Raw genomic sequence first — 17,342 nt, 5'->3', positions numbered from 1 at the left:
TTTAAAGAAAAAGTGTATGGTTCATGTTTTGACCTCAATGACGTTTCATGACGTGTTCGTACTTCTTCCGGGTTAGTGCGAGGTCTGGCATGGCTGTTGGATTTGTAAATCTACATAGCATGTGTAACTAAAAACTGGTAGCTAAGATGAGTTCTCAGAAAGGTAATGTGTCTCGGTCGCGAGGTCAGAAGCATCAAAACATCACCGCCTACAAAAACGACAAGTACGGAGCGACAGCACAAGTGAAGGTGTGTGAACATTTAAGACTTTTTGTTCGAGCAGTGGGACTTTTCGACTTCTGTCATCAGTATTGTCAATGATAATGCATTTCCTATGACAAAGCCATGTCTGTTTATGTGATCTTAATTGTAGAAGGCAAAATCGAAGATCCATGATGGGCTCTGTCAACACTGTAAGGATGTACTTGACTGGAAAGTCAAGTACAACAAGTACAAGTCACTAACACAGCCCCGAAAATGGTGAGTGCACTTCACACATATATTTAATGTAGGAAAGTATCTGTATCACTTCAAAAACTGCTCCTGACTGCCCACACATCTGAGCTGATCTCACCTCTTACAGCAGATAAGCAAGTAACAGTTTGTAATTGACACAGCAAGAAAATCAACATACATTGTAATTAAACTTATCAGCTAGTGAATTGGTGTGTTCATGGATCAGCCACAGCACTAACAAGACACAGGTTCACAACAGTGGATATTAGCCCCTTTTTCCCTTTTCCTATCATTATAAAATGATCACACAGAGGGATTTGGCCTTTGGTCAGGCTACATAAGAATTGTTTGAGCACCCAGAAGCTGTGGCACAGAGCCATACTTTAATTAAAAAGAGCCAGTTGAAATTCAAACCAGACTGACTGGGTGAATTTGTCCGTCACATACATACTTGTAGCAAACCAGGTGGCAACTTAAATTCTCAGGAAAACTTTTCTGCAGATGTCCAAATATGTCCTGCTCACATGGCAAACCTCAACTTTAGAAAGTCTGGTGTATATTTGGCTCCAGTGTGAAAATTGATGACATTTGTGTGTTTATGTTTTTGTCTTTCAGTGTCAAATGCTCTCAAAAGACTGTGAAGGATGCATATCACATCATTTGTAAGCCCTGTTCTCTTCAGCTAGAGATCTGCTGTAAGTGTGGGAAGAAAGAGGACATCATTATTCCGTGAGTGCCCCTGTATTATTCAAGAGTGTGTGTGTGTGTGTGTGTGTGTGTGTGTGTGTGTGTGTGTCTTTGTTTGTGTTTGCACATTATTGATTATGAAGGCATTTTGTGTTCTCAGCTTACATAAATTATCAACTTTTCTGCTGACTGTTGAGGAAATCAATCTGTCTAATGTAACTAGTTCTATGTATTCCATACCCACATTGCCATAAGTGACTCATAATGAAGCCCTCCATATCACGTGTCCTCACACTGTATATGAATTAAATCACTTTAAGGAATTTGGTCTGTGTGTTCTTCATCTGGAGGCAGGATAAAATTACATTTATTTGTAAAGTTTGTATTTTTCATCAAGCATATGCATTAAATTCTACCACAAGACTGCCATCTTGTGGACAATGAGATACATTACAACTGTTTCTTGAAAATTACTCATCAGTTAATTCCCAGGTATCATTGTATTTACTTATTTGGTTACATTATGACTTTCAAAACAAAGCTTGGGAGATTTTTCCCTTTGCTCCTGTTACACTACAAGTAAACATGACAGCACTGCCTCATTGTGATTTTATGTTGCTGTGTAGGGTAAACTCACATCCGGACAACAAGGAACCAGAGGAAGATAGTAAACAAAAAAAGAGAGGATGTGGACGACAGAAGAAAGACATGGACAGTGATTATGATGATGATGATGACTTTGGTGACCTTGAAGATGAGGATGATGAAGACTTTGACAGTGACTCAGGTCCAAAGAAAACACAGAACAAATCTGCTGCACTCCCAGATGTGTCCCAAGTTAATCTTGAAGACTAAAAACAGTGAGAGGGTTTTTGTTGTACCAAGGACTTCATCATGGACTTTTCTTTTTTTTTTAACTTCTATACCAAACAAGTTTTCTAATCAGTGTACAGTATGAAGTCTGTGATGTGACCACACTCAAATTAACCGATGCAAATAAACTAATGTTGCTGCTTTGAGGTTGTATTAATGTCAACATCGAGGTAGTTGAGTAGACTTAAGCTCCCAGATGATTCAGAAAGAGTTTACATGGTTGTACTTTAAACAACTCTTTTCAGAACATTTCAACCAAGCAATAAAAACAAGTAAGAGAATAAAATGAGATTTACAAAGTAGTTAAAACAAAATAAATACATAAGATGAAAACAATACAAATAGACAAATATGCAGTACAGTGATAAGTTGTTATGGAAATAATAGTGCATCAGAGAAACCAATTAATCGATAGATTGGATTGATTTGAAAGTGCCTAGTGTTGATGGTCTGTTTGTGTGTAGCAGAGTAATCAATAGCAGCTTCGCCCTGTTTGGTTCCTGCTTCTTAAAGATCTAAGAGCCATGCAAGGTTTATATTCTTCACGTAGATCAGAAATGTATTTTGTGCCCCATATTGCGAGTGATTTATAAGATAGCAGGAGTAATAGTCCACCCTGCTGGAGATGAGTACATGTATGAACTTCCCTAAATCTTGACTAGACATGAGACCTCTAACAAAGATGACCTTTTCCCCATTTGCACTTTTCTGCCTTGTAACAGCTCGGTTATTTCTCCACAGTGCTTTCTGGTTTGCAGAGATGGTTTTTACCTTTTTAGGTCCAATGGCTAACATTAGAGTTCAGCATTGTACATCCAAAATTGTCAAGGAGCGAACCAACAGAATATGTTTGACTTCCTGACACAAACACAGCTTCTATAAAAAGACATAGTATGTTCAATTTCAACGGAAACTGGCAGGAGAAACCAGCATATCAGGAATATTAGGAATGGTCAGAAAGGCCTACTCCCTGTCCAGTGTGTGCCCTTTATTGTGTGTGGACTACAGAATTCTTTTGTAGTTTTGTCTTTGGGATCATCAATGTGAATGTTTAAATCTCCAGTTATCACAAGATAGTCAAAATCTGTAGTGATAAAAACATAGAGCCTAATACAATAGCCCTGCAATAAATTTTACTTTCGTTTTTGTTGAAACTCTTTTAGAGAGGTGCAGTTTGTGGTGCTGATGAATTGGATTGAGCAACACTTCGAGATGTTTGTAATATTTACACACACCATCAGCACACCATCTATCAAAATGAGGGTAGACTTAAGATCAACTCCCATTATGTTCAAAAATTTCCGCACACCATCTGTAACCTAAGATGGATGTTCATTGCTGTGCAGCTGAGAGATTTTTCTGTAGGGGGAGAGAGCAGTATAATCCTAAATCTCTCACCAAACCTTTGTGGGAGAAAAAGATCTTTGAATTGTGCAAATTCTTATTTTTCCTAATTATTTTAGCTGCCTTTTACGCTTCCTCACTTTGTTACTGGATAACATGTAGTTACATGTAAATAGTGCAGTCATACTAATCTAAAATTAGTGTATGTTGTCATTTGTCATGTGGGGTCAATATATTGGCAATGATGTGGCAATATGTCACGTTGTAGTTCCTCATTGGGTAATCGGAAACAGTGCTGACTGTATTTGCTATAATAAGTAAGAGTTGAAGTAATTTCATTCAAATAATAAACTCATACTCAGTCACCAGTTTACTAGGTACACTTAGCTAATACAGTCTAATACAACAGCCCTGCAATAAAGTTTACCTTCATCAGGGTTGTAAGGTGTAATGTTTGTTGTGGTGCTACTGAATTGTGTCATTTAATAGCCACACCTTATGTATTGCTTAGCACCATGTGCTGGTGTTATTGTCTGCAATAATTAGCACCAACTGTCAGTCAGGGTTCATCTTCATTATAGGTGTGGAAACATATGAACCGCATAAACATTAATCTGAATGTGACAAAATTAAATGAGAAATTTTGATGGTTTTTCATTTGCATTTTCTGTGATTAGTGGTTAACACACATAAACTACTCTGTTTCCAGGTATATCTCTGTGTTTAAAAAATGTATTTGTTAGCTTTAAAAAAGAAGGAATGTTTGGGACATTAAGGGAAGAGAACATTCATTTGTGGTTGTGAAGGTAATTCAGCTTCCACATTACTTTTTTAGGGCTCCTTTACACTGTAAATCGACTGATTGTTATCACACTCTTACCATGCTATCACTGATATGCTCTGCCAAACTGTTACGTTAAGATGTTTTGTTCCATTACTACCCAGTTATCAAAATTAAACCTCAATATGAGCAAAAAATATTCTCGCTGCTCCATTACCTGGATATTATCTCTTTATTTACCCTCAATATTGCCTTGTTATTGGTAATAACCACTTCATCATTCCCTTGTTGTTAAAAAGAAGTGATCTAAAGTGACACCATGATAACCTATGCAAAACATGTAAACTGCAATGACAAAGAGGAGCAAGTAACCACCCAACGTATGCAATGGGGGTATGACTGGCATCATAAGATTGCTGAAATTTATAGTAGTGTTTGCAATATAATAATAATTGTGTGCTGTCACGCTTGAAAGATGGATGGTATTTGCACAGTTATCTATATCAAAGCAATAAGTCCCAAGAGTGTGTGATTTACAGTGATTTTAGAACAGCTAAGGGTAAGGTGTTGGGTACGACGTGGAGACTTCGCTCTCTCTCTGCAGCCCACTACCCAAAATGCAGTTTGATCATTTAAAGGAACAAATGTTGATGCCAACAGGAATTTTTTCTTTCTTCTTTTTTCTTTTTTTCCTTCACTATAGAACTCATAGGTCCACTCGAACCTCTGAACCAGACAGACACCAGTGTGACCAGGACAGGGACCCTCACCGAATCACTCCTGAGCTCTCATCCTATAAGCCTGAGATTTACAAAAAGCATAGTTTAATGTTAAGAAACTATACATCATCATATGTTATTGTCATACCAACTGAAGTATTGTTTATCAAGATGACAACAACCAATATTTATGATGATGAGTGAAGAAAACAATAAGTTGTTAGTGGACAGAGACAGTGTTTTATTGGACACTGGCTGTTTAAATTTTTCCAGACATACGTTATTGGACCTTAATAATTGGAAAAAATATAGTACACATCATGCATGTTGTAAATTGTCTGGTTTCCACTTGGTGGTTTGTTTGTTAGCTAGACATGCTTAGCAAGATAGCTATTAACATTGCTCACAGGCTGATCTGTAGCCACCAGCCAGCTAGCACTCCTGCTAAGGTAGCTCACTAGGTACGCAATTCGACTTTTACATTTCAGAGTGAATAATGCAGACTTTAAAAAGTAACCCCGTTATTGCCATGAAGCTGCTTTATTTCTCTGTAGTTTGTACATCTAAAAGAAATCGTATGAATTGGATGAATTTTTAGGAGTTTCTTCTGAATTGGCAAGTTAGGAGCTACTTTTAGCCTTAAGAATACCCAGGACATCAACCCTCATTCTTTGACTTTAAAAAACTACTGATGTGGATTTTATTTCACAACAAAAAATTGTTTTGCACCATAATGTTTGTCATGAATATTTCCTTGTCATTACATTAACTAACGCAGCAGAATTGGAAACTCCCATTACGTTCAAAAAATTGCTGCACACCATCTGTAACCTAACATGGATGTTCATTGCTGTGCAGCTGAGAGATTTTTCTGTAGGGGGGAGAGAGCAGTATAATCCTAAATCTCTCACCAAACCTTTGTGGGAGAAAAAGATCTTTGAATTGCGCAAATTCTTATTTTTCTAAATTATTTTTAGCTGCCTTTTACACTCCCTCACTTTGTTACTGGATAACATGTAGTTACATGTAAATAGTGCAGTCATACTAATCTAAAATCAGTGTATGTTGTCGTTTGTCATGTGGGGTCAATATATTGGCAATGATGTGGCAGGGGGCCTTCATTGACCAGCTTCTGTGCCAGTACTCCTGCCTACATCTCCAGGGGTTTAACTACATTTTAAAGTACCTTAATGGTAGTTCAGTTACATTCATATGCACAGTGACTCAAGATAGTTAAATGACATTTTTGTCTGCTGAAACTACAAACAGTTGTTCCATGAAAGGAAAAGAATGATTTAAAAAGTGAAGGCACATCCAGGCAATGCATTTTTCAGGCAGTCACTTGAACCGTCTGTAGTGCTCGGATATGCAAAAGCCATGGATGTAGCTCAATGTTCACGCAGTGAAAGTCATCATGGCTAAACCTTCCAAATGTCATCACCATGGCCATTAAGCCATTATTGTGTACAAAACCAAAGCTTACATTCCTTGCTCTTTCCACTTATTAGTGGGGTATTGAAGTTTTTTGGTTTATGTTAAAACCTGTAGCCTATTATTTTTTATTGTTGTTGTTGTTGTTGTTGTTGTTGTTGTGACAATTATTTTGTATTTTTTAAATTTGACAAAGTAGTTTGAACTACCTTTCTAATTGCTTCAGTTGACCAAACTAGATTTCTCTATAGGGTAGCTTTGCTCAACTTTCTAGGGTTAAGTAATCGATAGCTTTTAAAGTTATGCTTTCAAAGTAGATTTCACTGGCCATGGGATATCTGCTGTTAAACAAAGGCAAAACAGGAAACGTCTTCTTCAGCTAACTCTCTTACTCTAGGGAACTGTGTGAACAGTGAAATTTATAGCAAAACAATTCAATGATCAGAAAAAGGACAACAAACACATACACAGACACCCTATCTTCTTATTGGCTGCAGATTGTCTGTGTGCAGTCAGGTGGAGTCGTGCGTCCTCGTCTCGTGCGTCGTGGTGATCAGAGCTTCCAGAGGACAAAAAGCTTTTTGCGCTGTTGCTGCTGCAGGTACTTCACTGCTCGACTCGGACTGATCAGGTGAAAGGATGGCAAACTCTGACAGACCCACCACCGTAATCGCGGACGTCTACAGGGGAACATTTATCCACTCGACTCAAACCACGGCGGTACAGATCCTGGAAGATGCGCTCTTGGGAGTGGACACACAGGGAAAGGTTAGTCAAACTTCAAGATATATTAAATAGCTGTTGATCTGAGTTGGAAGTATTTGAAAAAAAAACCTTTATTATTTTTAGTTTTGAAAACAAAACCATGGGCTCATCCTTCGGCATATGGCTTGTTATCTACAATATAAAATAATAAATATCTAGGCTATAGCTCACTGTGGCTACTCTAAACCTTGCGCTAAAAGACAAAATTCAACCTGGACAGACGTCTGTGTTTTCCAAATATAAATCTCTTACCTACATTAAGTGTCTCCTACAGTGCTGTTGCTGAGCAACTATAACAATTTGGCCCAAACTAAGCTCTCCAACATAAAACATTAATGACATCAATCAAATACACAACAAGTGGGATTAAAGTCCAGGCAACATCATTGAATCTCCAGAGAAAAATAGACTCTCCCATATTCTCTAATTCTCCTGGACATCAGAGACCAAACGAGTTGCTGTTTACTGGATGACATAAGGAATATATATATGGTCTATACAGGAGTTGAAGTTAGATGTTAAATACTGTACTTGTTCCTCAGGTTTTCCTCCACTTGAGCACATGGTGCTCGGGGGTAAAAAACGTAACATGTCTACTTAATCTTTTAAGTAGAGTGTGATGTTTCCAGCCCTCACAGTCTTCAGTACATGCAATCACTTTTTTGTAATCATGTTTTATTCCATTAACTCTTGGTTGATTTCCATTCTACCTTCAGATTGCTTTCATTGGAAAAGGCAAGGAGCTAGACAAACTGTCTCAGACATTTGGATTCAGTCCGTCTGCAGTCACTCAACTGAAACAATAGTAAGTAAAATATGAAAATGAATTACTGGGTTGCAGCAATGTGCAATTGTAGTTTACCGAACTTAATTGAAAGGAAGTGACTTCAATGAGTGAGAGAGTAACACTGTCTTTGAAGTTGGTTGACAGAAGACAGTAATGTAATGTATATTATTTTTGTTACACCACTTAAATATAAAAGATAGGCATGTATCATTGCATCATATGAAGGTCATTTATTGTATACACCATAAAAATCATATATATATAAAACACTTTTGATGCTTGCTCCACTGCAGTGAGTTCTTCATGCCAGGAATGGTGGACACCCACATTCACGCATCCCAGTACAGCTACGCTGGCACAGCCTTGGACATGCCCTTACTGCAGTGGCTCAATACCTACACCTTTCCTGTAGAATCTCGCTTCAAAGATTTGGAGTTTGCCAAAGGGGTCTACACTCATGTAGTGGTGAGTTTACTGGCATCAGAAAATAAGTGGATATCAAAGTCAGTACAGTTACATCAGTCACTGTGTCTTGTCTCTCCAAAGTCCTGTGGCACAATGCAAGTGTAATATTTTTGATATGTTTATAATATTGGCAGTAGAATTACTATCTGCCCTGCAATCAATAGGAAAAGTGGAAAATTCAATGCCTGTGTCACACCTACATAATCCCTAAAGCCAATAATTGAAATGAGTGCGAACAGTTCAGTAGTTTAACAACATATAGAAAAGAGAAAAAATGCTGTTGGCTTAATCCTGTAATACAATCCCTGTGCTTTGCAGAAAAGAACCCTGAGAAACGGAACAACAACTGCATGTTACTTTGCTACAATACATACAGATGCCTCTCTCCTGTTGGGCCAGATTGCAAGTAAGATGTACAACACTTAACAGATGCACCACACTCACATTTTGACCTAAATCTTTTTCATTTTTAACCACTGGCCCTCTTCAGTGTTTTTCTATCTATAATGTGGACTGTGGACTGGAATTAGAGACTGAAGTGCGTCATGTTCTCAGACTATTTCAGTCAACTGCTTCTGGTATCAGCCATGACACAATTAATTCTCTAGCCCATAGTTTCAAATGATCACCTTAAACCAGTAGGTGACCTGTGGGTTGTTGTCAGGTTGCAAGTTCATATATGTAGGTTATGTATGTATATTTTGTCAAATCTGAGGGTTGGAGGTGACTGACGGCCCTGCCACAAATGTTAAATGTGGTGTCTATTGCTAAAGAAAATATTAGCAATGTAAACCTGTTAACACAGCTACATAAAATTCTAGACATGTCGGTAATGAAGCGAGTGTTTCAGCAGTACATGTTAAGTCAGAACATACTCAGACATATTCAAACTGATCATAGTTTCCATACGCTTTGTTTAAATGTCTTGAAGAACACAATAAAAGACCTAAAGCCATCAGATTAATCCCAGTAATTGAAATATCAAGTTAAACTTACAATCAGTGATGGTAATGTTGTGGACTCTGTGTTAGACACACAGTTACTGTGTTCACCTTTACACCTTTTCCTTATCATCTTCATGTCATGTTACACAATACTGAACATGTTCACACACACACACACACACACACACACACACACACACACACACACACACACACACAAAATGTGTAGTGATACAACCATACTCAGTTGAGCACTGGCATTTCACATAGTCATTTGAACTTGATTGCACATCAAGTTCATTGAACCCTTACCTTTGTCCTGTTCTGCGCGGTTGTTCTCTTTTTCAGAAAACTGTTAACAACGTAAGCATATGTGTGTGTATGTGGATATGTTTGAGTACTACCAATTCATGCTTCACTTATTCTTGTGTGTGTTTAATTTATTAGTGTATTCATTTCAGAGATGTAGTGATACATTTAAGATATAGTATTATAAAAAAAAATATAAAGATATTTTCTCAGGAAAGAATCTTGTACAGTCCCAAGTTCAAGGTCCCAGTGAAATCTGATATAAATGCACATTTTCTGCCTGACTGGGAGTGTTTGGTCACAGTAGCACAAAGCTCTCTCACAATCCCTGAGTGGCCTGCTGATCATCTGCAACTTGTTGAAGCAGAGCCTTGTTACTATACATAACATGGGTGGGCGTCACACCTCACATGCCCCCCTCTCCCAACCACATACCATTGGTGCAGTGAAGTTTTCACATTTTAAATCTGATATGTAATTGATATGGACATGACTAATCAACATTATAAATGTCAACAAAATTACCAATGATTAACATCAGCCATGTAACTGCACCCATGTACTTAGAGGTATCTTCATTTATTGGTACTTTCCCAGTCTACTTGCACACCCACATGTGAATTCAGTCATTTTGGCCTATAGACTTTTTTAATGGTGTTTGTCATGGTTCAGGAAAAGCCCAGGTGAAACTTTTTCTTAACACTGTCCATGTCAACTGAAACACTGATGTTAATGGAAAAAGATAAAGAATAACCCAGTGTTTGGGTAATATTAACTCAATGCTTCTGGCAAACAACCTTCTCAGCATTCAGTAAGACCATTTGTGTTTAACCCAGCATGTTTTTCTTGGTACAAGTAAAGCATCATTGCTGTGGATTCAACATTGTGCCAGAAATGTTCCACTGGGACATTGACCTTTTTTTCACAGCATGCCACAGCAGGAATGGCACAGGTTTGACTAAAAACATTAGTTAAGGCTGTACTCCACTTAGCTGTCCCAACACGGCTTAATAGGGTATCACAGATCAGAGCCATCATTAATGTTATCTGTTCCAGCTGCTGTGTGACACAACAACCTCCCTCTGTAAAAAACATGTATTATTTCTTATTAACTTCTGAAGCGTCATGTAGTTCCCGTTCAACTGCTGTCGCCATCTTAATGCTCCTGCTGCTGTAGCAGCTGTATAGCATCTTCCTGAAGGCAGTTTTGTGAATTCTCTAAAAAGGGGATGAACAGGATCAGACGCAGTCGAACTTTCTGTTTCACCTCCATTCTGTATAGACATTACAGTTGTTTTTGCTCTCTCCCAATAATTTTACTAATTTCACAGAACAGGTTAAAAAAAAATGACAGGCGCTGCGGTGTCTCCCAATAAACAGTTCTTTGTCTTATTTTCATTAATAACCAGAGCACTGTCTTCACACCATTTGGTAAGCTCACCAATGTGGTGGACCTTCTTGTATGCAAACTGCTGTGGATCAAACCACGGTGCTTCATTTACATCTCAACAACTTTCCTACTTTGTTGCACCTGTTAAAACTGGAAAACACCCATATATGCATGCAGAACCTCTGTGTGTTAAATTACAACAAACTCATTAACAATTCTTGAACCTAGCTCTGTTCAGTTTCTATGTCTGCTGTGTGCACTGTATCTGATGTGTAGAGACAGAGAAGAGGGCTGAGCTGATATGCTTTTAAATGTAAACCGGCCCTGCTGTATGGGATTGTGATCTGGTGTCAACGTTTTGTGATTCTTTCCCACTGCAGATTACTGTCATAATGAGCTGTTGTTTGCATAGCTGTAGCACCCTGTCCATATTCATACAACACACACATTTTTCCTGCCCTAACTTTGGTGAGACATGAATATGAACTGGTTTGTACAGTATGTCACACATTATGAACTAGTGAGCAGTTGGGTTAGTCAGAGATAAACGTGATTATATCAGTGTTCTGGTTTTTCTACTCTGACATACGCACACACAAGACAAAAAGGGCTCTTTTAATAAGGTCTCATATAAGGACACAGAGCAAAACACAGCGGCTGAAAGATTGTGCTGGGATGATAATTTTTAATTGAGTGACAGATTTTTATGCGCATGTGTTTGTGTTGCTATGTAATTACAGGTAATTTAACTATAGTATGTTCAGTATGTGTTTGCATTCATACAAGATTAGTGGGATTAGGGCTTGTGAGTGACAGCAGGATTTGCCTCTGACATACGAAGGGCACAAATGCAGATGATGTTAAGACCGTTGATAAAGTGCGACTTTAACAATTGGGCACTGTGAACTCAGTATGGAATGATGTCAATGGGAACTTGTTAATGTCAAACATCTCTCAGATGCCTTTTTCACATTTAATCATTTTGTTATCATGGTGTTGATGTGAAGTGCATTGTGTTATATTTCTATGCTCACAATGTGCCATGTAAATAAAGCTGTAATATGTTGCCCAGTAGTAATGGATCTGGTGTGAGCTCGGTCATCTGTATTTTTCTTGCAGATGACTTTGGACAGCGTGCCTTGGTGGGTAAGGTGTGTATGGACAGGAACAACTCTGTGAAGCATTACAAAGAGACCAGTCAGGAGTCTCAAGAGGAAACCTGTCGGTGAGTATCATTTGTTCCATACATTATAGAGCAGAGCTAGTGTGCTGGAACTCCTTTGTGCATGTGCAGGCTCTAGCTATACAGTACCAACATTGTCTTCAACAGGATCAAACAGTATAAAAGGAATTCTTTTCAACAATTGCAACTTTTATTTAACACTGATCTTGGTTTATTCAATATTTATTTCAGCAGGCAGATTCTTAAAGACATTTTCAGTGTGGAGAAATTCCCTGGAGCAATGACTTTAGTTACACTGAATTTATTGAGTGTTTATTCGAAAAGGGGCGCAAAGCATTGCGCATGTTATAGACAGCTACAGAGCAACAGACATGGACTGTGTCATGGATAAAAAGCTGTGATGTAAGCATCATGATGTAAAGAGACAATCTTGAGGGAATTCGTTATGTCCCTCTGAGTGAGGAACATGTCAACACAACTCTTGTAGCTTCAGATTGTTTCAGAAATAATAAGGCAGTTTTTTTTAATTGCATGCTTGACGTGTAAATTCCTTTTTTACCATTACGACATTACCTTTGAAATACACAAATGAATCACAATCATTCTTTTGCTCCCTTAAGGTTCATTGCAGAGCTCTTAAACAAAAAGGTAAGATTATATAATTCAGTAAGGACAATTCAAGGAAGTAAGAAAAAATCACAGGTTTTCATCTTCTGTTACTTCCCTGTCTCCTCTGTTTTCTTCTTCTTTTTTTTTTTTGGGGCAGTACCCCCTAGTGAAGCCAGTTGTGACTCCCCGCTTCGCTCCATCCTGCACAGGAGCCTTGCTGGGACAACTCGGAGCAATTGCCAAGAATAACCACCTGCACATTCAGGTGAGCTCACTGTGGCAACCAAACCAGGCTATGTCCATGGGGGACTGTTGTCATAGAGACCTTTTAGTGTTGGACCTGTAGGGGTTTGAACAATTAGATAAATACACACACATTCACACAAACATGCTGACATGGAAGAATGAAGAACGTAAGTGTAAGCAATGCAGAATAGCTGGCTCTATCTACCGTAAATGCTTCTCTTGAAGACACAGTTCGTTTGACATTTGTGTCCTCATTTCCAGAGTCATATCAGTGAAAACACTGAGGAAGTGAAGCTTGTAAAGGAGCTGTTTCCTGAATCAGAGTCTTACACAGACGTCTATCACAAATACAACCTGCTCACTGACAAGGTGAGCACACAATCACATCCCTGCCTGCGCACACACAGCTGAGACATTTCTGCAAAAAAAAAAAAAAAAAATGAGTGCTGATATAAATGCTGACCATGGTTGATTTTATAATCGGGATGATTCACAGACTGTGATGGCCCACGGCTGCTACCTCAGTGATAAAGAGTTGGATCTGTTCAGAGAGACAGGAGCCTCTTTGTCTCACTGCCCCAATTCCAACATCTCGTAAGTCTCTGATAGTTTCACAAGACTTTATGGGACCAAGACACATGATGCTTTGCATAACACAGATTTCAAGATATAGAACTTAAAATACAGCATAACATATCACTATAAATGCCTGAATGAAAAGATATACAAAAAATGGCACTTTATTGATCCATGTGCTGGAAAAAAAAGTTGTTGAATTTAAACCAGAAAAAGAAAATATTATGAATAGCCTCAAATCTATCACGTGACAGGAAAGTAATGCATGATTTTGTTTTTTTTTACCGTTATTTCACTGTAATAGTCATGTCTCTCTCTCTCTCTCTCCATCTACGCAGGTTGTGCAGTGGAATGTTAAACATCCGCAATGTCCTGAACCACAAAGTGAAGTTGGGGCTGGGAACAGGTGGGAGCAGTGCAACTGTGTACACGTTCAAGGGCCACACCACTTTTGACAAAGTTTGTTACGTTGTTAAGGAGTAGTAAAATGATGTTTGGCTTTGTTTTGGAAAACACCTTGTACGTAGAAGCATGCATGTGAGCTGTGGGCAAGGAGAGAAGTGAGTGTGTGTTATTGCAGTGAGATTGTTTTGCGTTGTTATGATGCATCATCTGGTTCTACAGCTGTCAGTCAGCTGAGAGGTCTGACACAGTGGTCAGCTGACCATCAGCTGATCACTTTATTTATCTGGGTTCAATATCCTTTTCAAAGTAAAAATAAACCAACATCCGATTTAAGAAGCTATTTCAGGCCTAATAGCAGAACAAAATCTAAAAATTTGAAATGGACACACTGTTTTTTTATATCCTCAATACAAGTTTGTGAATGCTTGTGTCTTGTGTCTGTGTGTATGCCTGTATTCATTTGACCTATCTGGACAGATGTGGCGGGGGGTTATTCGGCCTCTATGCTGGATGCAGTGAGGAGAGCTTTGGACACGTCCAAAGTCTTGACCATCCAGGATCCAGACCATGACACGCTCACCTTTGAGGAGGTGTTCAGACTGGCCACACTGGGAGGCAGCCAAGGTAAGACACAAACCCAGCTGTCCCTCAGGAACAGACTTATACTAGCACGTTGTAGAGAATACAATGAAAAGGTGTTCGGTCCCTTTGTCATTTTTCGTGCTGAAGGGTCTTTGCCCACTCTAAGTCACTCTAAGTCACTTAGTATAAGAGTGCTGCAGCAGAAATGCTTGCAATGCCTTCGAAACACCAGTAGCTGTGGAAACAAGAAAGTTTATCAATGACTGACTGTTTAACAGGAGGACAGAGTAAACAACACTTACTTTCACTTCATGTTTGTTTGTAGCCTTGTCCCTGGATGACCAAACAGGGAATTTTGAAGTGGGCAAAGACTTTGATGCCCTGAGGGTGGATGTAGCTGCTCCTGGAGCACCCATTGACCTGATCCAGAATGAGGACCCAAAGGTTTGTTGTTGTGCACAGTCTTAATCCACCAGTGTGCAAATAAACACATTTACACACAAATTAATATTACCCAAAAAAAAAAAATAATAATTTTAGGGTAATCCTAATTTACCTTCATTTTAATTTCAGATTCTGTTGGAAAAGTTCTTAAATTTGGGTGAGTGTCAATTTCAGTTTAGTTGTTCAAACTTTTCAGACTCTCATTCGCCACTCACTACTACCTGTATGTGTGTCTCCGTTTTTTCCTCTGTTACAGGTGATGATCGTAACATAGTGGAGGTGTTTGTGGCCGGGAGGAACGTGGTACCATTCACAGAGCCAACAGACTGACTGAATTCTGCATTAGCTGGATCACTGCACCATTGTAGACAAATAAGTAAGAAAATTAAGTATCATGGTAAATATTTGAGTGTTAAATCCAGAGGTTAGAATAGGTGATGTGCTATTTATGAGGTTCTCTGAGGGGCATACAAAATTGTGGTTGAATTCATATTGTTCCCTAAGTCTTAAAGCTAATTACTGGGTTTTTAAACAGGGAAGAGGGACTTATTAAGCGCTGTAAACATTGCTCATTATTTTTGCACACTGAAATATATTCATGCACCAGCAGTTGCTGCTGAATGGTCCAATTTCCATGCTTGTGTAGCTAGAAAATGTTTTATATTCGGATGACTGAGATTGACTTCAGTTATAATCACAACTCATGCAATTCTTTCACTGTACACTCCTTTCAAATGGATTCAGTCCTGTGTTTAAAATAACACAATCACATGATTGTGTTATTTGAGGTTTTTTTTTTTTTTGAAGACTACAGTATGCTTCAGATTGCAGCAATCAGTGTGGCGAAACTGTGGAACTCATGATAGGTTGTGGTCTGTTCTGTGTATGAACTGAAATGAGAATTTTATTTTATTAACATTTAGCCGAACTAACTCGCATCTGATTCACCTCAAAATCCACATCCTGACCTGGTGCCTTATTACCAGAATCAATTGCTAGTTTTGGTATATTAACTTTAGATTTACTCATCCATTCCAAATCAAATGGTTTTACTACTGAGATTTTTGATTGTAATTGTTGCCAAAATGGAATATACTTATGTATTTATATCACCATTGTCAAGTAATCTTAATAAGGAAATGAAGGGAAATTACGTGGACTGATTGCTGAATATGTGTATGTCTTAATAAACATGGTTGCATTTAAGATAAGCTTACTTTTTTACTGTAATATACTTCATTTTTATCACAACACATCACTCTATAACACCAAATTGTATGTGTTTAAGATGTGATGACATGTCACATCACGGGGATTGAAATAAAGAAACCACCAAGTCTGTTTTAATTTTTTATTGCATTTTTGTCTCATTTGCAGTAAATTGCACAGCAGCTACTGATCAGTGATCATAACCTAGAATGAAGGTAAAGGTTACAAAATGCCCACTGACCCTTCCAACCCACTAACAGAGCAGTGTACCGCTCCCATAATAGACTACTTTTACCATCTGGGCCAGACAGCTCAGAAGGTGAAATGGTAGAGACATGTAGAAGCCAATTGTTATGTCCTACTGACAGCAAGGCCTCTGCTCCACTTCAAGTAGACCATTACCGCATATACGCTGAGACGAAGAGGTCATGTCACAGCCACTAGAGGGGGACACTGTACTGTACTGTACAATCCGTAATTACTGTACTCTTCTCATTGGTTAGAAATAGTAAAGTAGAAACAGTATATAAAGTCAACCAGGTTAGAGAGTGTAGTTTCATTAAAAAAAATTGTCTATTGGCCCAACTTACAGCTCATGACAAATATAGTGTCAAAATATTAGTTGCAGCCAGTAAAAAAGAAAAGAAAAAAGCAATAACTAGAAAATGTGAAGGTCACACCCACTTTCATCTTTCTCTCTCTTGCAAATTGAAGACTATTCTATGATTTTTGTTTTTGTTTTATGTGCTTTGTTTTTTTTTTTTGAAAAATACAATTTTATGTGTATGTATTGTCTTTTTCCTCTGTGTCGCTGTGAGTCAGATATTTACCATTTCCATTTCAAGTGTTATGATTTACAGGTATTTAAGCATCAACACAAAACATTTCATGTGTTTGTTTGCTTAGAGGACTCAATAATACACGTATCGATTTCTCTGAAAATATAACCCATAACATCATAGACTGTGTATAAAGACAGTCATATATAGTTTACATATAAATATACACATGCAGTGTATACATATGCAGTCTGCACTTCAGATGTACTATACTATCATACAGTAAGGATCATTATATATGAAATTATGTGTTGCCTCTGGTAACCAAGTCTGTTATTTTTTGCTTTTGATTTCATTTA

General features: G+C 38.1%; 2 protein-coding genes across 2 annotated transcripts; both read left to right on the top strand.

The window, feature by feature from the left end:
* The first annotated feature begins 57 nt into the window (after nt 1-57).
* Nucleotides 58-2,158, top strand: c5h9orf85 (chromosome 5 C9orf85 homolog). Its single transcript, XM_056375421.1, has 4 exons — nt 58-248; nt 373-479; nt 1,071-1,184; nt 1,769-2,158. Exons 1-4 carry the CDS (start codon nt 147-149, stop codon nt 1,995-1,997), a joined length of 552 nt encoding a protein of 183 aa, XP_056231396.1. The 5' UTR covers nt 58-146; the 3' UTR covers nt 1,998-2,158.
* A 4,476-nt stretch (nt 2,159-6,634) lies between these two features.
* gda (guanine deaminase) lies at nt 6,635-16,342 on the top strand. The gene is made up of 14 exons (XM_056375366.1): nt 6,635-7,058; nt 7,772-7,860; nt 8,136-8,307; nt 8,626-8,713; nt 12,070-12,175; nt 12,754-12,781; nt 12,900-13,007; nt 13,250-13,357; nt 13,485-13,582; nt 13,903-13,970; nt 14,447-14,593; nt 14,877-14,995; nt 15,125-15,152; nt 15,252-16,342. Exons 1-14 carry the CDS (start codon nt 6,930-6,932, stop codon nt 15,323-15,325), a joined length of 1,362 nt encoding a protein of 453 aa, XP_056231341.1. The 5' UTR covers nt 6,635-6,929; the 3' UTR covers nt 15,326-16,342.
* The last annotated feature ends 1,000 nt before the right edge of the window (nt 16,343-17,342 follow it).

Source organism: Seriola aureovittata, chromosome 5 (genome assembly GCF_021018895.1).
Source record: "Seriola aureovittata isolate HTS-2021-v1 ecotype China chromosome 5, ASM2101889v1, whole genome shotgun sequence".
Classification (NCBI taxonomy): Eukaryota; Metazoa; Chordata; class Actinopteri; order Carangiformes; family Carangidae; genus Seriola; species Seriola aureovittata.
This window is presented reverse-complemented; position numbering and strand designations above follow the sequence as displayed.